This window comes from Ailuropoda melanoleuca, chromosome 2 (genome assembly GCF_002007445.2).
Source record: "Ailuropoda melanoleuca isolate Jingjing chromosome 2, ASM200744v2, whole genome shotgun sequence".
In the NCBI taxonomy this organism is placed as follows: Eukaryota; Metazoa; Chordata; class Mammalia; order Carnivora; family Ursidae; genus Ailuropoda; species Ailuropoda melanoleuca.
Window position 1 is genome coordinate 134528111 of NC_048219.1, and position 24756 is coordinate 134552866.

The 24756-nt window shown below is 34.2% G+C and overlaps 1 protein-coding gene across 1 annotated transcript in view; it reads right to left on the reverse strand.

Moving 5' to 3' along the window:
* Window positions 1-24756, reverse strand: part of SCN3A (sodium voltage-gated channel alpha subunit 3) — a 109163-nt gene that overhangs the window by 46708 nt on the left and 37699 nt on the right. The window contains 7 exon segments of the mRNA XM_002926919.4: window positions 4381-4671; window positions 12882-13088; window positions 14206-14347; window positions 19544-19607; window positions 19813-20085; window positions 20920-21011; window positions 21676-21804. Of these exon segments, the coding sequence (XP_002926965.2) occupies window positions 4381-4671; window positions 12882-13088; window positions 14206-14347; window positions 19544-19607; window positions 19813-20085; window positions 20920-21011; window positions 21676-21804 (1198 nt within the window).

Below are 24756 nucleotides of genomic sequence, written 5' to 3' on the forward strand. Positions count from 1 at the left end.
AGAATAATCATTGTTGCCCTCTGTCATAGTGATGTTCTGGAAAGATATTATTCATTAAGAACTGTGCTGTTGCTTTGGACTTAGTTAAAATATCTACAGGAGCTATTATTGGCTATCCAGCTTGTCCAACCCAAGACCGTGTCTTTGTGACACTCAGTTTGTATACAGTTGGTATACAGTTGGTCAGACAGTAGTTAGACTGATTTTCTAGTTAATCAAAGTGATCAAGAAATCAGTTATTATGAAGACTTAAATTCAATCCCCAGTATTGAAGAATGTTAATGTTTTTATCTCCTTAGACTCAATTTTAATTATCAATATAATATTAGTTATTATTCGACTTACGTTTCCAAACTTTAATATGTATTTTTAAGTCCCAGTTTTGTTTTGTTTTTTTGTTTTGTTTTGTTTTGTTTTGTTTTGTNAGAATGTTAATGTTTTTATCTCCTTAGACTCAATTTTAATTATCAATATAATATTAGTTATTATTCGACTTATGTTTCCAAACTTTAATATGTATTTTTAAGTCCCAGTTTTGTTTTGTTTTTTTGTTTTGTTTGTTTTTTTGACTTGGGATTTAGTAAGTAGGGGATAGGAACTCTGGAATCTGAATATTCAACACACATTCCAGGTGATTCTAATGTAGGTATTAGAAGAACACTAACTTTGTCTTACATTAATTCCTAGGGTGGTTCAATGTTATCATCTTAATATACCTATGTTCAGTGACTGTCTTTGGAAACTGAAAGTCAGTCTGTACGATATTGGAAACTGAAAATCAGGATGTACAGTATATGGTATGTATGCATGTTTATAATGTATCTGGTACATGCCTTTAATTTGGATGTTTTTATGTTGGAGTGTTTTCAAAGGCATTCCAGAATTTTGAGTTTATTTGAAACTTCTATTCACTCTTTGGAAAGTATAATAATGGGTGTGAGCACAGCTTTCAAGGCAACAGAGACTGAAAAAGAAAGAAGATAACAAAAATAGTATTCAGAGAAAATAAACCAAAAATAACACACTAGAAGATGCAGCAAAGTAGAGGGAATACCCACAGCTGTGGCAGCCCTTTCTCTAAGGAAAATAAGCTTTTATGCTTTAAAGACCAAAAGGCCATTTTTCTTAGCCTCAGGCATGGCAAAACACGAATCCCAGGTGTCTTTATTTTTTTGCTTGTTCCAAGAAGGTAAATAGAAGCTTTCTCTCTTATAATTTTCATTAACAAAAGGGAAAATAGAAGAAATTAGATCTGTAAAACATAATCCTGAATGTAGGGATTGAACTTGAAGTGAGTTGGGAAAAGTCAAGGTGCAAGATGATGCAGAGAATGTAAAGATATTCTAGTGGAAACATGTAAAGTGAGTATTGGAAATACTTAATAGCATTTCAGGTTAACTGTATGTACCTATCAATATTTTCAATAAATCAACAACTATACTTGGTTAGAGCAACAAACCTGGTTTAAAATAAATTGTCTTGGTGTGTCCAAACAACATAGCTAAAATCTTCGGAGGGGATTAACTTTTCATTGTACACTCTTAAGTACCTTTTCATGTTGTACTATGAACATGATTTGTTTATTTGAAGATAAAATAATGTAATAAATGTAAAATAACATTTAAAAATTTATGTTAGTAGGGGTAGGACACCCATAATTTGTGACTTCTCTGCCTTGACATTTTCAGAAGATAAATTTGTTTTGAACGCATGCCATGTCCATCTTACGCCTCCTATTCCTACTACCTTCACCGATTCTCTTTAGTATCACAGAGCCCTTTTTAATTTATACAACCAGAAATTGTAAACTGCTTCTGGCATATTTTTGCCTGTGAGTTGTGTTAATGCTCCCTGCCTGTCTTTGCTGGGGATTGTAAATATCAATGTTAATAGGATCTTTCTTTTACTTTTGAAATATCTCCCATCTGTCTATCTGTCCATTTATCTATCTACCTATCTATTTATCTAACTACCTACTATCTATCTACCAATACTAAAAAATGAACTACATATGACATATGTATATACTGATTCTATTTTTAGTATTAAAACTCTGGCTGCCACCTAATTTCTCTCTGCCCCTAACCTCTCTGTGGTTCACTCAACACAGGCCTCCCAGCTGTTCCTTGAGCATTCCAGGCGTACTGCCATGGCAGGGCCTTACATTTGGTTCTTTAATGGGTCTGGGATGCTCTTCAGTGAGATAGTCTCTTCCCTTGCCTCCTTAAAAATCTCTTTGCTTAAATGTCTCCTTTGCAGTGAGGACTTCCCAAACCACCGTATTTGAAATTTTTANTGAAATTTTCACATCTACTTAGTGCTCCTGATCCCCTTCTCATGATTTGCTTATTTTTTCCCATAGCACTTATGCCTTCTAACATAGTCTGTAGCTTATTTATCTTATTTATTGTCTGTCTNACATCTACTTAGTGCTCCTGATCCCCTTCTCATGATTTGCTTATTTTTTCCCATAGCACTTATGCCTTCTAATATAGTCTGTAGCTTATTTATCTTATTTATTGTCTGTCTTCTTTAGTATAAATTTCCATGAGATCAGTGAATTGTATCTTCTTTGGTTCACAAAGTATTTTCATTTTCTAGAACTATTTCTGCTACATAGTAGGTGGTCAATAAATATTCGTTGATTGGCTGAGTGAAGTAATCCAGTTTCTATTTGAGCACAGTGATGAAACAATGATGGAAACAATACTGTTTTCAAAAACATATAAATATGTTTATGTAAATATTGCTACTGTGCATACACATTTGTGATCATTGCAACTACTCAAAAGTTTTTAGTTTCCCTCATTTGGAATCACTCACCAATTTTAGCCTAATAAGAGCTTTACTGCTTGTCACATAAGGTTTCTATATATTGCTTAATCTCTCACAACTCTTTAAGGTGGACATTATTACCCCCTTTTACATAAATCTTACAAAAATGCAAGTCATTTGAGTAGGGTCACAGAACTCACTTGGGAGTTGAGATATGAACACAAGCTTATGTGATGTCAGTCATTATAGTATAGTGTCAAATACTCCTAATCCTAATGACTCCTAAAATAGTCCTTATAATGCTAAAATATCAAGGTGACAGTTTAAGACAAAAGAACCTGGTCAAAGAAACTAACTTCCCCAATAGAGCTTCCAGTGAATCCCAAATGTGTTGTACTTATTTAAACCATACTTTATATTTGTTTTGTGCCAAGATAGTAATTGGATCTCTTGATATTGGCATTATCTGGAGGAAAATGGTTTTTATCCTTTAACTTCTCGTGTGTACATCTATTTTGTCCTACTATGAGAATTCAAGTTATTAATAGGGAGTTTATTTATTTTTTAAAATTTTATTTACATATTCAATACAAATGATAAACACCCATTGATAACTTGTGTATGCTCTTTCCTCCCAACCAAGAGCTAAACACTATGCTGAATTTGTGCTTATCACTTCAATTTTTAAAAAAGTTTTTGTTCTTTATAAGAAGGATATCATATCTCTTGGTTGATGTATAGTTTTTTGCTTTATCTTAATTACATAGTGTCCCTCAAAGTATTATTTTTAGGGTATAATTCTGAGCCAGATTAATATGATTAGAAAAGTTAATAATGCGTCGCATATGAAATTCTAGTGGAACCAGTGTTCAAAGTCATAACTATACTTATCACAGATTTCACAATTATTTACTCTTTACATTATGCAACCCATAAAATGTATTAACAAACAATTAAAACCACTTTCCCTCTTTGACTTGAAAATATGCTGAAGAACTGTGTAGTTGGCATTAAGTCAGAGCAAAAATAGACTGTCTTCAATTTAGGTCTCTTCCAAGAGCATTTAGGTCATCATTTCATTCTAATGTCTCATAGCGTGACACCATGTCAGCATATATAATGGAGACTTATGACAGCATGGTTCACATATCAAAAGATCAAGGCAAAATCCAGAGACATTTCTTTTCAAAATTCATGCATATGTGGCAATTACAATCTCAGATAATAAAGGCAGACACTCATATGCAAAGATAATAAGTTCATTTGAGGTCTCAAAATGAAAAAGGTAAACAAGAGATTGCAAAACTCTCACTGAAGAGAGAAGTCTGATAAGTTTTACCCCTGCACCCCCCAAAAACAGAAAATTAAGAAACATGGTCTCAAAATAGTGTATGCTTAAAGCTGATTGCCTTTAAAGTTATTAATGGTTTAGTAAAAGTCTCTTTTAAAGACAGCTTATGATACAAATTAAATAATCATGTTAAATGTTAGTTCCCTGTCCCTCATTTATATCAGATATTACAAAAATATACCAAAACAAACTACAGTAATTACAAAGCAATAGCAATGACAGAACAAACTGGAGCACTTCATAGAACACCATACCTGATGAGGGGAGTAGAATTTCTTGTCACTAGTCAGTCGGTTTCCATCCATGGAGAAAAGGAAGCTTCTTCTTTTGACACTGTCCTCAGATTCAGATTTGGGAAACCTGTCTCTTTCTCCTTTGTTGTTTCCTTCAAGATGCTCCCTTTGTCTTCTTTTCTTCCTTCGGTTCCTCCATTCCTTAGCACTTTTAGAACTTAATTTTGATGCTTCTGATGAACTTTCCAGGAGCTCTCCTAACCCACCTATTCCACTGAAATCTCTTGAAGCAGCTGATGCTGCTGCAACTGCCTGTTTAAGACAAAGCCAGGCACTGTTTACAACAAGTAATTTTGGAAACCATTGACTATGGTACAGATATTACCATTAAGACTACTAAACTGTAGGTTAACATTGTGTCTTCTGGTCATTTCATTGTGTCTTAAGAGAGTTTACCTAATAAAGACAATTTAAGACAGTATAAAGCACTATGCTAACCTATGCATTAAGGCAAGAAAAGTCTGGTTTGGCACATCTCTTGGAAAGCCTTTAAAAAAAATCTGACTCTTTTGAGATTAGCTTCATTTTCAAGAAAAATTGCTCTCTTAAAAATATCTTCTATCTTTAAAATAAATTTTAAAAACAAATGTTCTCTTAGTGGTGCTTGCTGGTCTGATTACTATTCCAATTCCATCCACAGGCTTGTTCTTCCCACATGTGATTGTGAACAACCGAGTGGTATTTTTTCCTTCTAAATCTAGGTCTAAGACTTTTTCTTTTCCTTTTTTNACTCTTTTGAGATTAGCTTCATTTTCAAGAAAAATTGCTCTCTTAAAAATATCTTCTATCTTTAAAATAAATTTTAAAAACAAATGTTCTCTTAGTGGTGCTTGCTGGTCTGATTACTATTCCAATTCCATCCACAGGCTTGTTCTTCCCACATGTGATTGTGAACAACCGAGTGGTGTTTTTTCCTTCTAAATCTAGGTCTAAGACTTTTTCTTTTCCTTTTTTGTGAACTCAAAGCATTTAAAGTGTCTACTATTTTACCACTAGATAGAAGTAGTGGGAATATATTGGCTAGTTTGATCTCTTCCTCCATCTGAATTACACTTAGTACTATAGTTCACATCCCTGGGCTTATGTTAGTTCCAGAGATTACCATGATTAATTTATTACATAGCACTTTAAGTTTTAAATTTTTAAATGTTTATAAATTATCTATTATTATTATAAATAATAACAAATGATTAACATATCAATCAACAGGTACCTGAAATAATCATTTAAGGGATTATGAGATCTTCTTTAAATATTTTTTTATGGTTCAGCACTAAATATATTTAATCATTTTGAATTTCCGAATATACTAAAGAAACAACCAACTCTAAGATGAAGCATGGCAAATTGTTTTGTAATGAATATTTTTAGTACTTTTAGACTGGAAGTGATCTAACCATGACTAGAGGATATGAAACAGTGATATAGTTCCTAACAAGGCTAAGTTCTCATTAAGTATATTCCTGCTTTTAAATATAATCATGAAAGTAGAAATGATTAGATTATGAGAATACTGGTTCAACTCTTTACATATACAACTCTTTACTAAATACAAACAACTCTAATTTATCTACCCATTTTGTTTTATTTTCTCGACTAGATATATGCTAGATAGGAATTTTGTCAAATGAGTTTGTACACATTGCCTAGTATGTCACCTGACATAAAAAGTGTCCTGTNCTGACATAAAAAATGTCCTGTAAATGTTTGGTGAATACAGATGAAAAAGGCATTATGCTGTCAATTGTATCAGACACTGGGGTGGGCGTGGGGGAAGAATAAGAAATATTTAGACTTGAATTTTCAAGATATTGTAAAAAACTGTGTCAGAATGGTCTGTATAACAGAAACATTTTAGGAAAGAAGATAAAACTATTTATAAGGAGTTTGACAACATGTACGTTTTGTTTTTTTCTTCCTGAGGAGACGCAAACCCCCCCCACAGTAGCTTCCATTTCTGAATCTCATCTCAACTACAATTACAAAGAAAAAAAAAAGGTTTAAAACTAAAGGTGCTATAAATACAAATTCTCTAGGATTGTCATGATCTCAGCGATGGGAACCATAGTACTACATATAGTATTAAATATGTGTGTNGCAACCCCCCCCCCCACAGTAGCTTGCATTTCTGAATCTCATCTCAACTACAATTACAAAGGAAAAAAAAAGGTTTAAAACTAAAGGTGCTATAAATACAAATTCTCTAGGATTGTCATGATCTCAGCGGTGGGAACCATAGTACTACATATAGTATTAAATATGTGTGCTGGGCTAAGCAATGTAAAATGTACATAAAATGTAAAACAGGTATTTGTTTATATTGAATACTGTATTCAATTTAAGACTCAGTATAAGACAATGCCCAGCAATTAAATGGAACATTAATTCAGAATTTGGGAATTTATGGAATTACATAGTCATATAACCAGATTTTTTATTCAATTCTTGATTGTTAGTATCACTTTTAATGTCAGTAATGGAAGATGAGAAATATTAAAGGCCTTTTGTAAATATGAATGAGGCTAATGTAAATATACATAAAATAAAGCGAATAAATGAGGCACTTATTTGTAGCAAGTTAAATATAGTTGCTTGGTAACTGATACATAGAAGATACATAATATACAGCACTTGTTGAAAGAATGAATATATATATTTATTTTTATCCAAATAAAGTCCTTAATTCTTCTTTCCACTTTGTATACACAGTAACACAGCACAACACATAGTGTTAATCGTTTATTGACTTGTTTGTGGTTAGAAACAAAGGAAGTGGTGGTAATATTCCTTTGCCATAATCCTGAAACTCATGTTCATTTAAATCACTTCCGGAATTTGTTTTGCATAAAACATGATTTCCCTACCTATTCTGGATAACAGTTCAAATAACTCAAAACTAAAGCATCTCTAAGGCAACAATGGTAACCCTCCGACACAACACATTTTCTGTGTCACTCATCAACTCAATCTGTCACTTGTTCCACTGCCAGTGATTTGCCAATTCCCTCAAAGGCAGATGTTTCCTGTCACCTCGTATGTCTGTGTACCTGTTTCTATCCATCTCTGTGACAAGAACAATGTCCTGCTTACTTAGACTAAGAGTATTGCTTTCACTGGCTTGATGAATTCCTCTCTAAATTAAAAAAAAATTATGTGACAGAGAATGAGAGAGAGAGAGAGCATAAGCAGGGGAAGCAGCAGAGGGAGAGGGAGAAGCTTACTCCCCGCTGAGCAGGAGGTCCAATGTGGAGCTTGATCTCAGGACCCTGATACCATGACGTAAGCTGAAGGCAGACCCTTAACCTACTGAGCCACCCAGGTGCCCCTTGATGAATTCCTCTTTTAACAAATAACAAATATATGCTTAGTATTTACTCAAGGAGTAACATTTAGTTCTTCTGATAACATTTCTGTGTGATTCAACAAAAGCTGTATAACTCACTGTATTTGTGTGTCCTTAGGAAATAAAGCCATGTGACTGCTTGTAATTACACTTCACTTTAAACGTAAATCCAGTTTTAAAAACCCATTCAGAATTACAAGACATTAACTATAATACCTTTTCCATTTTACCTCTAATTATATTGGCTCTCTTAAATGGCAATATTTCTAATTTTGTCCCAAAACTTACTATTAAATTTTTCATATCAGACCTATATACACAACATATGGGATATATTGTGTTGGGCACCATTAGGCATTTATTTTTTTCTTATAATGTTTTTTTATTATATTATGTTAGTCACCATACAGTACATCACTGGTTTTTGATGTAAAGTTTGATGATTCATTAGTTGCGTATAACACCCAGTGCACCATGCAATACGTGCCCTCCTTACTACCCATCACCAGTCTATCCCATTCCCCCACCCCCTCCCCTCTGAGGTCCCCAGTTTGTTTCTCAGAGTACATAGTCTCTCATGCTTCATTCCCCCTTCTGATTACCCCCCCTTTCTTTATCCCTTTAAGTGAAATAAGTCAAGCAGAGAAAGACAATTATCATATGATTTCTCTCATCTATGGAACATAAGAACTAGGAAGATTGGTAGGGGAAGAAAGGGAACCATTAGGCATTTAAAGATCACAAATTAAAATGCCAGACACAATGATGATTCAGTATAAAACCTTTTTTGTTGTTGTTGGGTTTTGTCTTTAATCATCCTTTAAAGTTACACTTGATTTGTGAGTTCACAAAGCTAACTGTTACTTTTTCATGTCTAAACAATGACTAGCTTCAGGAGGTCCTTCAACAGATATTAAATGAAAGTGGAAGTGATGGTAGGCTTTATGAAGTCATTGGTTAGGTGGTACCTTCAAGAGTGACAGGTGGTTAGCAAGACATAAGTTATGGTGGAGCACCAGTGATCTCATGGGTAGACTACATCTCCCTCTCTGTCTGCTTCCATCACCTTCCTCTGTTTCAATATTGGCTATTTACTGGGCATCATTACCTATGTTTTCAATAAGGAGGTAAAATTGGATTGGTACTGTGTCATCCCAGTCCAAATTAAAACACTAGAATCAGTTACCCTAGGATCAGTTTAAATTTTTGTACCTATGAAGCTAAAGCTGAGCCAAATCATGATTTGATCACTGGAATCCAATAACTGACTTTTAAATGAAAAGAATGCACATTTTTTAGTTGACCTAATTAGGAGGTGGATAATTAGATTCTTTAAACTTCTCATAGACACTGTGCACTTTTACTTCTAAATTTAAATGATTCTACTCTTTTAATTGATGCTATATTTTACCCTAAAGTGGCTGAATTTCAGAATGTATTCTTTTTCCTGTACTATGTATCTATGCAGTATTTTCAAGCACATTGCTTTGTCTGTTTTTATAAATGATAATATAATAATCCGATGCTTTCAAGTACATTTATATACAATCTACAAATATTATTTCCCATGTTTTTTTAAAACTTTGAAATAATTTGCCCTGTAAATAACTAATGTATTTCATTATCTTACAAATGTGTTTTATTTATAGTGTTCTGAAATAAACTCTTAAGTACTTGAAATGTAGTAGAACTTTCTGCCAAGCATGAGGTACATTTTATAAGATTTTTAAGTATCACCAAACTTATTTAAAGCTTTCCTTATAAAACCACTAAAATATAGCCATGATACTACTCTGTACGTAGTGGTAAGGTGAAAATAGCAAAGCCAGCATGTTTAACAAATGCTAAGAATATGGTTGGGCTGGGTTACCAGCTTAACAATCCATTGTCAAATCCGTCTCTCACCAAAAAAAAAAAAAAAAAAGAACTTAATGCTATATGTTGTGCATCTTCAAGTAACTCAGAATTATTAAAAGCTAAATTTTGACTCTACCCATTGAATCTATAAATCTGCTGTCATTCAAATAATGCTTTAAATATCCAGAACTGTCCAGCTGAAAAAAATTGCTACGTATCAAAATGTCCCTATGTACAAAAGTTATTTGGACTACTTCTGGTTAGGCTATAGTAACAGTGATTTTCTCTCCCTCCTGAAACAACCACTAAAACAGAATACATGTAACACTGGTTTTGAAGACATGGCATTAATGGGGCATTGGGTAGAGTGGTCAAAAGATCTTCACTCAGTGGTAGGGAATAGTTAGCCTTGGACTAGATGCTCTGCTAGTCTACCTAACAGATCTTCAAAGGTTTCAAGAGGGAAAAGGATCAAGCTGTTTATAAGTAATGTAACTAATGTCCCCAAATAAGGATCAAGAATTTTTATAGGAATACAAATATATCCAACACCCCAAAAAGGTAAAATTAACAGTATCTGGAATTCAATTGAAAATTGTCAGGAATACAAAAAAAAATCAGTAATATATGACCAGTAATGTAGAAAAAAATTAATTAAAACTGATCAAGATCTGACATAGACATTAGAATTAGAAGAAAAGGACTTTAAGGACTTTAAATAGTTACTATAACAATACTGTCATGTTCAAAATGTTAGAGACATGGGAAATATAAAAGAGGTGCAGATCAAGGTTTTAGAGATGAAAACTATAAAAACTGAGATGAAAAATGCACTGGATAGGATTAATGGTATAGCAGACATTACAGAAGAAAAGATAAACTTGAAGACATAGCAACAGAACTAATGGAACTGAAATTGACGATTTCAGTCTGATCCTGAAAGTCCTATGAAGCTGCAAAGGACTTAGAATAGTTAAAATAGCTTTGGAAAAATAAAAAATTGGAGAGCTGTAACTATCTGATTCCAAGATTTGTTAAACAGCTACAGTAATAAAGAGAATGTGTAGTGCTGTCAAGAGAAACAAATCAATTGAACAGAATAGAATCTAGAAATAGATCCATTCACATCTGGACAACTGATTTTTGACAAGGTTCAAATGCAATTTAGTGGAAAAAGAATATTTTGTTCAACAAATGGTGCTGCCACAGTCAGAATGGCTAAAATTAACAAGTCAGGAAACAACAGATGTTGGCAAGGATGCAGAGAAAGGGAAACCCTCTTAAACTCTTGGTGGGAATGCAAGCTGGTGCAGCCACTCTGGAAAACAGTATGGAGGTTCCTCAAAAAGTTGAAAATAGAGCTACCCTACAACCCAGCAATTGCCCTACTAGGTATTTACCCCAAAGATACAAATGTAGTGATCTCGAGGGGCACCTGCACCACAGTGTTTATAGCAGCAATGTCCACAGTAACCAAACTATGGAAAGAACCCAGATGTCCATTAACAGATGAATGGGTAAAGAAGATGTGGTATATATATACAATGCAATTCTAGTCAGGCATAAAAAAAATGAAATCTTGCATTTGCTAGTGGGTGGAACTAAAGGCTATTATGCTAAGCGGAAAAAAGTCAATCAGAGAAAGACAGTCACCATATGATCTCACTGATATGTGGAATTTAAGAAACAAAACAGGGTCATAGGGGAAGAGAGGAAAAAATAAAACAAGACGAAACAGAGAAGGGGACAAACCGTAAGAGACTCTTAATCATAGGAAATAAACTGAAGGTTGCTGGGGGGTGGGGTGAGGGGATGGAGTAACTGGGTGGTAGACATTAAGGAGAGCATGTGATATAATGAGCACTGGGTATTATCTAAGGCTAATGAATCATTGACCTGTACCTCTGAAACTAATACATTATATGTTAATTAATTGAATTTAAATTTAAAAAAGAGAAAAACAACAACAAAAACAAATGGTGCTGTAGTAATTAGATACCCATATGCAAAAGAAAAAAATCTCAACATAAAACTACACCTTAAACAAAAATTAACCTAAGATGGGTCATTGACCTAAATATAAAACATGAAACTATAAAGCTTCTAGGAATAAAAATAGGAAATCTTTATGATGTTGATTTGGCAAAAATATCTTAGATACAACACCAAAAGCACGACTAAACAAACAAAAAACTTGATAAATATTCTTAATCCAAATTTAATTTTTATCCAGAAATACTATTAGGAGTATTGAAACTTGAAAAGACAAGTTACAGATTAGGAGAAAATATCTGCAAAGCATATATATCATCAAGGACTAAAGGACTTATTCCCAGGATATATAAAGACAATTCGAAACTCAAGAAAATGAAAAGCCCAGTTTAAAAAACGAATGGGCAAAAGATTTAAACATCCATTTCACAATAGAAGCTACACAGATAGAAAATAAGAATGTGAAAATATGCTGAGCATCATTAGTCATTAAGAAAATGCAGAATAAAACAATGAGGTACTTAGTAGAATGGCTAATAAGACTGACCATACCAAGTACTGGTAAAAATGTAGAGGAACTCTTACTGCCATGAATCAGATTTTACTACCTTCCCATGATTTTCACTTTTCAATTTATGTGTTTTTTTTCCTTTTAAGCAAATACTGTTCTGTCTCTTCCCTCAAGACATGAGTGCGCCATTCGCCATGCCCTGAGCTCAAATAGCCTTTCAATATTAACGAGAATTTAAAGTTGTCATCTAATGCAGATGCTTTCCTGATATCCTGATAGGGGCTGTAGCAAACACCTTTTATGCTACAGAAACCCCAAAGAATGGTTAAGAGTACGTATACATAAAGTTTTCTTGTTAACGTTTGAGATCAATTAACTTCAGAATAAAACCTGAAATGTTATAATTAGGGATGAAACATGAGTGGTTGGAAATATCAGTTATGTATCTTTTCACATTAAACTGATTGCCAGATTCTCCCCTCAGGTTTCATGAGACACTTTCATAGTTTACCTTATCCTGAATGCGTTTTGTACTCCAAAGTAATTTCTTTATATATAATGTCAAAAAGTTCCTTTGATTTCAACTTCAGAAACAATTTTAGGTTTAAATAGCTTACTCTCATTTCTAATGGCAGTGCCTGTATACCAAATGAAAACTGGTTCCAGTTTGACCTCTATGCTACAATAATATTCCTACTTAAAATTTACAATAATAATAACAATAACAGTAATAAAACTTTGCTTATTATCACTCAGTACCTGAGCTTCTTCTTGTTGCTTTTTAAGCTGTTCCAGCATTTGCTGAAATTCAGCCTCTTTCTGTTCTGCCTCTTCCAAGGTGGCCTGGTTCTGTTCCTCATAGGCCATGGCCACCACAGCCAGGATCAAATTCACCAAATAGAAAGATCCCAAGAAAATCACCAGGACAAAAAATATCATGTATGTTTTTCCAGCAGCACGTAATGTCTAGGGGGAAAAAAGGATAATTTCATCAGTATTTTCTGTAGTGTCCCCAAATAAAGATTTGATTTCCATAATTAGATAGTGAGGAGATGAATACTTTTTAGCATCCAGTGTGTTTTGACCAAGATTTGTTTGGTGTTAAAATGAACACATGTAAGTGCATGCATGCACGCATGCAAACATACACAAATAATATTTAAATTGAGACTTGACTGTAGTGTCATTTGACACAAACACACACATTTCAAATTAGTATATATTGGATATATACGCAAAACCCCACTAAAATCTTAGAGTCCATAATGGGGGCCACTATTAACATATAAGAACTCTTATCTTTAATTCCTTTCAATGGAGTTCTACTTCCATGGCAGCCTACTCTCGATACCATCTAGAGATAACATCTTTCTTTCCTCCTTTTCTAGCCCCAATTAACCATGGGTTTAACTTGAAATTTTTTTATATAATTGATTTTTAAAATATTTTCACATGTTCTTTTTATATCTACAACTAGATTATGAACTCAAAGCCATGAACATTCTTTTCATCTTCCATAGTTCCTAGAAGAATGTTCTTCATATAAAACGTTTTTATTGTATTTGTACTGACTGAATGAACAATTGGGATTCTAGGCATACTTGCTTTGTACTGGCCCCTCCTCTGTATTCAAGAGTGTTATTAACAAGTATTGATACTTGTCAGATCATGTATGTTCATAAAATTAAATCTCACACATGTTAATTTGAACCTTACTGCTGTGTTCTGAATGCTTGTGTCTCCCCAAAATTCCTAAGTTGAAATCCTAATGCCCAATGTGATAGTATCAGAAGGTGGGGCCTTTGGGAGGTGATTAGATGGTGAAGGTGGAGCTGTCATGAATGGGATTAGTATCTTATAAAAAGTACCCCCAGAGAGATCCCTAGCACCTTCTACGCAGGTGATGACACAGCAAGAAGATGTCAGTTTATGAACCAAAAAGGGGCCTTTGCCAAAATGAAGCCATGCTGGCATCTTGATCTTTAAACTTCCCAGTCTCCAGAACTGTAAACAATACACTTCTATTGTTTATGTGGTATGGCTGTGGTATGTTGTAGCAGCCCTAATGGACTAAGACACTTACCAACTGGTAAAGGTTCTCCCAGTAGTCTTGAGTCATGAGTCGAAATAGAGACAAGAAAGCCCAACTAAAGGTATCAAAGCTTGTGTATCCATAGTTGGGGTTTCGACCAGCCTTCACACAGATGTATCCTTCTGGACACTGGCTATAAGAGAGAGAAATGGTGCTAGCATCAGGTTGGCAATTATAGCTATTTCAATCGTTGATTTATAGGAATTGTCAAAACCCAGAGTTGCTGTCTATGATGGATCTTCTTGCCTTCATTTCCAGAGCACTTTAGGTAATTGCTTACAGTGATACTGTTATTAGATGAAATTTATTAGGAAAACCAATAGAAAACTGGGATGCAAGGAGTCAGATTTGTGGACATTTAGAATGGCAAAGAGGCAGCCACCACACACTTTAGCCTCTGACATCATCAATGTCCTGCTCTTTACAAAGTGGCAAGAATCAATAATTAAAAATGCAAGGCCAGAAAACAAAGGGTAGGGAACAACTTAATGAGCTACTTCAGTAGGCACTTCTGTAGAACTTTATAAAGTAAAGCTTATATTTTAGAATAATTTGAGATTTACAGAAAATTACAAAGAAGGCCCAGAATAAATGCCCTGTTTCCATGCCCAAGTTTCCTCTATTGTTGATCTATTAGTGTGGTATACTTCAATCAATATGATACATTATTATTAACCAAAGTCCATACTTCATTCAGATTTCCTCAGTTTTTCCCTAATATCCTTTTTATGTTTCAAGGTCCCATTCAGGATACTACATTACATTTAGTCACCATGTCACTTTAGACTCCCCCTGATAAAGTTTCTCAGACTTTCCTTGTTTTTGATTATCTTGTTAGTTTTGAGGAATACTTTCAGGTATTTTGAAGAATGTCTTTCAATTGAGATTTGTTTGACGTTTTTCTCATAATTAGATTGGGGATGGATTTTGAAGGAGGTAAAATATCGTTATCGTCACATCAGATCAGGATACATGTGATCAGTAGGACTTATCACTGTGATACTAACTTTTGCCACCTGATTGGACGTAATGTTTGTCAGGTTTCTCCAGTGTACATTTACTCTTTCTTTTTTTTTTCCCCATAGTGCGTTCTTTGGAATAAAGTCACTATGTGCAGCCCCCACATTATGTTCCACCTTTCTAAGAGTACAGCATGTATGCAAATTACTTGGAATTCTTTTGCATGGGGGATTTGTCTGTTATCTCTCATTTGTTTATTTATCTATTTACTTATTCAATCATTTATTTCTGAGTAGGTACTCATGATATTCATTTCATGCTTTGAATTTTAATTTAATTGTTTTATTTATTTTGTTGCTTAAATTATTACAGTTTTGGCCATTGGGAGCTTTTCCATTAATTCCTGTATCTCTTTGATGTAACCCCATAGTTCTGTGTGTTTTGTTTTGTTTGTTTTTTAGCACTTTCTTACTTTGTGGCACTACAACGTACTTCAGACTCATCTTTTATATTTCCTGCTCTAGAGTCAGCAATTTCCCCGAGAAGTCCTTGTTCTTTTATTGGAGAACAGTATTAGAACCCAGGACAAGTGTCGGTGTGTGCGTGTGCGTGTGTGTGTACACATATATCTCCTTGCTTTGTCAGCTGAGGGCCTAGAAGCAGTGACACTGCCTTAGCAATAAACATACCACACAGATCTGGTTTCTGATAACACATGTGTATATGTATATGTAAACATCTGTGCCTCTATTAAGCTAAATAGGAGGTCATACTCTCTCCAACCCTATTTCATTACCACATGATATCATTCTAGACTCCTACCTTTGCTTCTCTGTAACTTCTTACTCCAAAAGAGGCTGGCTTCTGTCATCTACTATCTATATACTTAATTGTTCAATACTAGTATACATGCACAGTAATTTCAGGATTGTTAATCCATACTAGCATGGGAAACAACTTTACCAACTAGAGTACAGTTTTTGGGGGGTTTTTTGCCTTTGCCTTACAGACTCCACCTATTTCCAAAGTTGTTTAGATCAACACTTATTCTCCTACTCCTTCAGTGAGTTTATTTTATACATTATAAATATATCTGTATCCCTTTGTTACACTCTGTATTTCAACCATACAAATGCTTTTTTAAAATTCGCAAATACTGTTAACTCTTTGTGCTGTTAAGTTCTATGAGTTTTGACAAATGCTTAATGTTCACCATTACAGAATCATACAGATGTTTCTTCACCCTAAGAGAAGGGCCATCTGCACCCCAATGTTCATAGCAACATTGTCCACAATAGCTAAATCGTGGAAGGAGCCGAGATGCCCTTCAACAGAACTGGATTAAGAAGCTGTGGTCCATATATACAATGGAATATTACTCAGCTATCAGAAAGAATGAATTCTCAACATTTGCTGCAACATTGACGGCACTGGAGGAGATAATGCTAAGTGAAATAAGTCAAGCAGAGAAGGACAATTATCACATGATTTCTCTCATCTATGGAACATAAGAACTAGGATGATCGGTAGGGGAAGAAAGGGATAAAGGAAGGGGGGGTAATCAGAAGGGGAAATGAAACATGAGAGACTATGGACTATGAGAAACAAACTGAGGGCCTCAGAGGGGAGGGGGGTGGGGGATTGGGATAGACCGGTGATGGGTAGTAAGGAGGGCACATATTGCATGGTGCACTGGGTGTTATACGCAACTAATGAAGCATCGAACTTTACATCGGAATCCAGGTATGTACTGTATGATGACTAACATAATATAATAAAAAATCATTAAAAAAAAAGGAAGTTTCTTCACCCTAAAGAATCCCCCATGCATCACCCAATCAACCCCTTACTCTGAACCCTTGAAAAACACTGATTTTTTTTTAATCATTTCTGCTGTTTATCTTTTTCAGAATGTCATGTAATTTGAATCAGAAAAATATAGGTTTTTCAGATGGGCTTCTTTCTTTTCATGTATTAATATGTATTTAAGGTTCATCAGTGTCTTTTTATGGCTTGATAGCTCATGTTCTTTTTATCACTGAATAATATTTCACTGGATGAGTACATCATATTTATCCATTCACCTGTTGTGGGACATCTTGATTGTTTCCAGTTTCTTGTGATTATGAATACAACTGTTGTAAATACTCACATGCATGTTCAAGTTAATTGGCTAAATATCTAGTAGGGAAATTGCTGGATCATACGGTTAGACTGTGTTTATTTTGTAATAAACTGCCAAATTGTTTTCCAAAATGGTTGCACTATTTTGCATTCCCATCAGCAACGAATGAGAATTCCTGTTGTTCTGTATCCTCACCAGCAGTTGGTATTACCAGTTTTTTTGGATTTTAGCCATTCTAATAGGTATATAGTAGTAACTCGTTGTTTTAAATTTCAATTCCCTAATGACAAATGATGTTTAGCATCTTTATATATCCTTATTAGCCATCTGTATATATTCTTTTGTAGGGTGTCCAGATTTTTGCCAATTTTTAAATTGTGTTATTTGTTTTCTTTTTGTCGAGTTTTAAGAATGTTTTGTATAGTTTGGATACAAGTCTTTTTTCAGATAAATGTTTTTGAAAACATTTTCTCCCAATTATGGCTTGTTTTTTCTTTCCCTTTATAGTGTCTCTGCAGAGCAGAAGTTTTTAATTTTAATTAAGTCCAACTTATCAATTTTTTCTTTCCTGGATTGGGTTCTTGGTGTTTAAAACTTACCACCAAATCTGAAATCGTACAGATTTTATTCTATGCTTTCTTAAAGAAGTTATGGTTTTGTATTTTACATTTAGGTCTATGGTTGATTTTGAGTTAGTTCTTGTGTAAAGTTGAGATCTGTATCTAGGTTCATTTCTTTGCATGTGGATTTCCAATTGCTCCAGCACAATTTGTTCGAAAAACTTTACTGTCTCCATTGAATTGAATTTTCCTCCGTCAAAAATTAGTTGATTATATTTGTGTAGGTCTATTATTTTTTGGGGGGGTGTCTATTCTGTTTCGTTCATCTGTTTATCTCTTCCTTCCCCAGTACCATACTGTCTTGATTACTGTATCCTTAGAGGAAGTCTTGAAATTGGGTAGATTTCTTTAGAATTTTATTTGATACTTAACAAGAATGGCTACCAATTTTACCATGTAAATCACCCAACCCATACTAAGTACTCAACAAAGAGTAGTGATTCTTATGGTTTAATAGTGATAAAGTATGTATCATCCAACCTTTTCCAAAATTTTATCTTGGGTTTTACATTAACCATGATATTAAAAATAATACCTAAAATGCAATAAACACTTATGGTGGACTAGGTGCTAAACCAAGGGCTTTATGTGTATTAAGTAATTAATCATCAAAACAACCCTAAAAGACAATATTACTCTCCACATTTTAGAAATAAACTCAGATACAGAGAGCTTAGAACACTTTTCCAAAGTCAGAGTTTGTAAATGGTGGAGTGAGGGTTTGAATCCAGATATATATGAACTCTAGAATTCATGCTCTTATTCACTACATTCTCCCAACAAAGGTTAGGAAAAATATCAGGAAAACAATTCCTACACCTCCCTCTCCCCCAGACACCATCTCCAGGACTGATACACATTTTTAATAATACTTCTAGATCTTTACGGCCACCTGAGTTTCCCATTTACTAGGATGACTCAAAATACCTCTGTGTAAATTCTGTGGTTTAAGAGTCACTAACTTGCTATCCTTGGCTTCTAAAAAAATTACACACCCTGATCTAAAATCAATTTATAATACTCTTGGGAAAATATGTTAAGTATGAGTGACCAGCAGGATGGCTAAGACATTAAAGTGTCTCTTACTGTAGAATGTGACCAAAAAGAACTATTAGGCATGCAGACTCAGACCTAGACATGCCTTTGACGTATATCTGTCCCTTGGCTTTTTTGCACATGGGGTTTTCGTGCTATTTCAAGAATACCTAACTCTCTTGAGGCAGTTTCCCAACTGCTGAAGATCATGATACATTCTGGATCTTTTCCAGCCAGAGCAAAACTTATCACATCAACACATACCTACAACAATCAAAATGTTCCCTGTATTTATTAAACAGCTCTGATGGGTTTACAGAAAAAGACAGACTAGGGGTCTTCACACTTTGGGGTAATAATCAGGTATAATAATCAGGCTTAACTATGGAATTCTGGAGAAAAGTTCTTCACCCAGAGGGGTGATTTTAATGACCATGAGTTTGGAACTGATAACAGTCCTCTAACACAGAGAAGGTACTTCCTAGGTAGGTAGCATCACTATTATATACATGTAAGTATACCCTTGTATTTTTTTCCTATCTGCTTTTTCTCAAGGTGTTCTACATTTTTTTAAAATTGTGTTTCTTACCCTGCATCTGAGCCATTTCCACAGAGTAGAGGGTCCTTTTGTCCATCCAAAACATAAAAGTGACCTGTTAATATAAAGAATAAATTATTTCATTTCATATCTATCCTACTGACATTGGGAATAAATGAGAGTTTGACTATCTCAGTTATTTCCAAAGTGGACACAATGAAGTATATTTACAAAGAGGTTTCAAGCCCATAGCCTCAACTATTTATAGTTGAAAATTCATTCAGCAACCCTAAGGTTAACAATGTAGCAATATTTCTTACTGTCATCTTCAATATAATCCTTCCAGTTAAATGTACTCATTGTTACATTAACAAATATCCCATTTGAATCCATTGTGCCATTAAAGTAGGATGTGGTGTTGGTATCAAAAGCAGAATCGCTTGGGGGCCATTGCAAGCATTTATTCCGCAGGTTGCCCATGAACAGCTGCAGCCCAATTAGCGCAAACACGCTCAGACAGAACACAGTCAAGATCATGACGTCAGAAAGCTTCTTCACGGACTGGATTAGGGCCCCTACAATGGTCTTTAAACCTGAGGAGAGACAGCAGTAAGTCATCCAAGGAAGAGAGTCATAATCCGCAGTGTCTTCTTAGTCACACACATTCTCTTTTCCCATAAATGGTTGCTTGGCTATTTAGACACCAAAGCTTTATGGATAGCCAGATGGTTTGGAAAATGGATGAAAAGCAGATTTTATTTATGAATAGTATGCTTCTGGAGGTTTAAAATGAAAGTGTAAATATCTAGGCAGGAAGCTTTTTTGTGTGTGGTTTTATGTGTTGTCATGGACATCTAAAGAAGAACTTGCAGTTATCTTTCATTTCAGATTGTGTTTCATGAGGTGTCTCCCTCCAACTCATTCTTTACACCAGCCTACAAGTAGCAATAATTCAGAGGAGAAAAGAATTTTAAAGTATTAGATATTCTATGCCATACTGTTCAAGAAAAATCTTTTCTCCTTTGTAAAAGGAGATCTATTTTCAGAATAGATCTGCAGTGAATGGTAAAACCCAAGTAAGTTAGTAAAGGCATGGTAGCAAAGCTTTTTCCAGATTGTAGAAGAGAAAACTTTACATCATAAATGCAAAAGGAGAGAGAAAGCATGAGAGAGAGTGCACACACGTGCACAAAACTAGTATTTTTATAGACAACTCATGCAATTCTCTGTTAAACTCAAAGGCTGACTTTATAAATAAGCATATAATATCTAAAATTTTAGGAACTGAACTGTTTTGAAACATCGTTTGGCATTCTTGTAGTTGACAAACAAGAATAATAAACAAGTCTAATGATCTAGTGTGATTTCAACCTAAATATTATTACAGTATATTTAAAGTCAGCCCCAGTGTTTAACCTAGCTCTCACCTGGAATGACTGAAATTGTTTTCAGTGCTCGGAGAACTCTGAATGTTCTCAGCGCTGAGACATTGCCCAGGTCCACAAACTCTGTCACGTATCTGTAATAGGGAGTTCACACACAACACAATAATACACAAGAAAAGTTGGAGATACAAGGAGCCTGTCATCTTACACCAGTTTCTTACCTGGAATTACAGAAATAGTTTTCAGAGCTCTCAAGACTCTGAAAGTTCGAAGGGCTGAAACATTGCCTAGGCTTACAAATTCTGTTACATACCTGTAGAATTAAATCAAAGTTACTGATAGTTTTGGCAAAGTTTATACTAAATAAAGAATGAAAGCTGGGTTTGGTGTATAGAGCCCCTTGAGTTTAACAAATGGACTTGCTACAGACCTCAGGGTGTCATATGCTGAAAGCTGCTTTTAGGGAATTAAATTTTGCTGCCTTATTTCAATGTAATTTTCACTAATATGAACAAGTTTGTAAGAAATGAAAGTACAATTGGAGGTATTCCGCTCAATGAATAACTTCATTTTGATGAAGTGGAAGGCTATATGACATGAAAGTAATTGTTTATTGCTCATTTACCAGATAGATTTACCTTACTATATGCAGTCTAATGTCTATTCTCAAAATATATGAGGCATATAGTTAATTTAGCTAATAAGCAAACTCTGCATTTAAAATATGTCACAACCACCTGGTTTGTGCTACAGCTATTTTCATTCCTTTGAGCTTAACAACTTTTCAGAAATACTCACGCCATCACAATGACACTGAAATCCAGCCAGTTCCATGGATCACGAAGGAATGTAAAATCTTCTAAGCAAAACCCTCTTGCTAAGATTTTTATAAGTGACTCAAAGGTGTAGATTCCAGTGAATGTGTACCTAGGGAAAGCATCCAAATAAAAATTAACAATTTTGTTTGAGCTGCTAATATACATGGTTTCAAATGTGGCAGATCTTATCCTTTTGTGGTTTTTTAATTTGCTAAAATCTTATTTCATATTTCCATTTACAAAGACTTGACTAGTCTAATTAATCTTATAAACCTGAGTAAAGGGTTAAACTGAAGAGATAATATCTTCCCCAAAGAATCTGATCTTGCTTAACTATTTAGACTTTAGAATAAGAGTTTCACGAGTTTTGCGGGTAATGATCAAGCTTGACCCTCTAGAGCAACACTGTTTGATTAAACTATAATACAAGCTAAATATGTAGTTTTCAAATTTTCAGTAGCCAAATAAAAAAAAGTAAGGAAAAATAAGTAAATTTAATTTTCATATTATATTTTATTTAAACCAACGTATCGAAAATATTATTTCAACAACTAAGACTAGGCAAATTTCAGGTTTCACATGTCTCCCTCATTAGACAATACAGCTCTTGAGGTAAAATTTCTTGGATTTATTTATTTATAATAAAATATTTCATTCAAATTTATTAATGATTAGAAATTTTTAAGCATATTTCCCATGTCTAATCTAGAAAATATGCTTCCCATTTTTATCTTTAAGAGTCAGGCATAGAGTTTTAAAACTGCTTCTCTCATACATATCTACACAAGAAAATTTATAATTTATTAATATTTTATGTGTGCACACTGACATAATTACCAAAACTCAGAGCAAAGCCAAATTTCTGATTCTTACCTTCATCAGCTACCATTTCTGTACAGTTGAGCCAAATAATTTAAATGTGCTCACATTCAAATTTCAGCCTCCAAAATGGTGAAAGGCTTTTCTATTTATTGTTTGATATTTAGTGCATTTTTAGCCCTCTCTCCTTTGAGTGTTGACAATATTATTTCTGTTTCTTCCAAAAATAGTTGAGAAAGAGTACTTGTTTTTCAATATTGTGTTCTTTTAAAAAGTGTAATTTAAGATTATCCTTCAGATTATTTCACCTAAGCCACAAAGATTAGATTTACTTCTATTAAAATTAATTATATTTCCCACCTAGTAGTATTTTGTATGTGAATAAAGTTAGGAGAGTTATTTCTGCATTGTTTTCTGCAGAAATTTCTATCAGATGAGGGAACAAAAAATAAGAGGAAAATCTGTGCAGCAATCTTCACATTAAGTTTTCCTAAGAACATTCCTCTTCCTTTTTAAAATAATTCAGTTGATTTTTTGAGGAATAAATATAATTGCTATCTTTACTTATCATGAAATAGCTGACCTCTTTAGGAAAAGATATAATTTACAGTGCCAAGCTTACATTTACTTTTGTTTTAGTTTGGAACTTTGCACATTACACATAATCACTGTGACATTTCTGTTCAGAGCTAGCTACCTTGTGAAAAGCTGTAAGAGACAGGTCAATGTATGTTTTATTTATCACATTAATGGTTAATGCCCTATGGTCTTTGCTTAAGCAATTCTAAGTTATCTAAGATTAAAGTCCCTATTCCTATCCCTGTTTTCGTTGATAGCTATCCAAGGAAGAGTGTCCTGGAGCTTAACATGTGAGACAGAGCTTTGCCCAGAACAGGTGTTCAGAAGTGCCTATTACCAAGCTAGATTGAACAGGTAAGTGAGAATCAAGGGGACCTTGATCCTTCTTAGCTCTGCCCCACTAGGCTCCTAATCATATTATTGATTCTGTCCATGTCACCCAGGTTTTTTTTCCTGTAATTACGGTGTCTGTAGATCTGCCTGCCTTTCATAACATGACCTTCACTATACCATATGGTCCTCAGCCTATGCTGTGCATATCATCTCTTTGTACTGGGACTGTTTATGCTATCAGTGACTTGTTTTCATATCAGAACTGAGTTCTTTCTTTGCCCTCTTGTTTATTTGGTTTGGCTTGTTGGCTGTAACCACTAATTTTGCTTGTTTTCCTTCTACTTTGCTGTCAAGTAATGAATGATCCTGTTAAACGATCAGGAAACCTGTGCGAAGTTTTCCCACTGAATGAAGTTAAAACCTTTTGTAGGTGTAAGACCATTTTCATAATGGACATAGTAATCTATAAAAATGGCTTTAAAAAGAGAGACCTGCTGGGGGGGCCTGGGTGCCTCAGTCAGTTAAGCATCTGACTCTTGATTTTGACTCAGGTCATGATCTCAGGATCGTGAGATTAAGCCCCACATTGGGCTCTGTGCTGGATGTGGAGCCTGCTTAAGATTCTCTCCCCTTCCCTTGGCCCCTTCCATTTATCCCCCTCCCTCTAAGAAAAGAGAGAGACCTGCATATTCAAGTAATAATATTCAAATGTGCTCTTTACCTATCTTTTCATAATGTTATACAAATAAATGACATTTGTACATGTTTAAATGCTTCAGTAATTTCTTCTAGGAAGAGTACATACAGAATGGATTTATATAGGTATGTCCATTTGTTAATGCACAAATCATAAATAATAACTAAAAATTCTGTTAAATTGCTTGCCTCAACGAAGAACTGGATTCTCTAGTAAAATGATTTCTAAGGAGCATTTCCAAGCTACTATAAAAAAAATCTTTAATGTGTTAAACTGACAAATGATGACTTAGAATAGTGCATTAAATCCTCATAGAAACCTATAAAAGCAGAAATAGAAGTGGCAATATTTGTCATAATAACATCTCCTAGTGGATATTACTTTTAAAAAATACAACAATAACAAGAACATACTAGAAATGTTTTTTCACTAAACCTTATCATTGTACTATACAATGTATAAATAGCCTACATAACCTAAACACCTTCTGTTTCACTAAATATGTTTCTTTGTCATGAATAGCCTCATATGTGACTGATAATTTAGGGAATAACGTTATAATGCAGAAATTATGTTAGTTAATGCAAAAATTTCCCCCAGTACATTGATGTTTTTAATCAATTAGTGGCATCT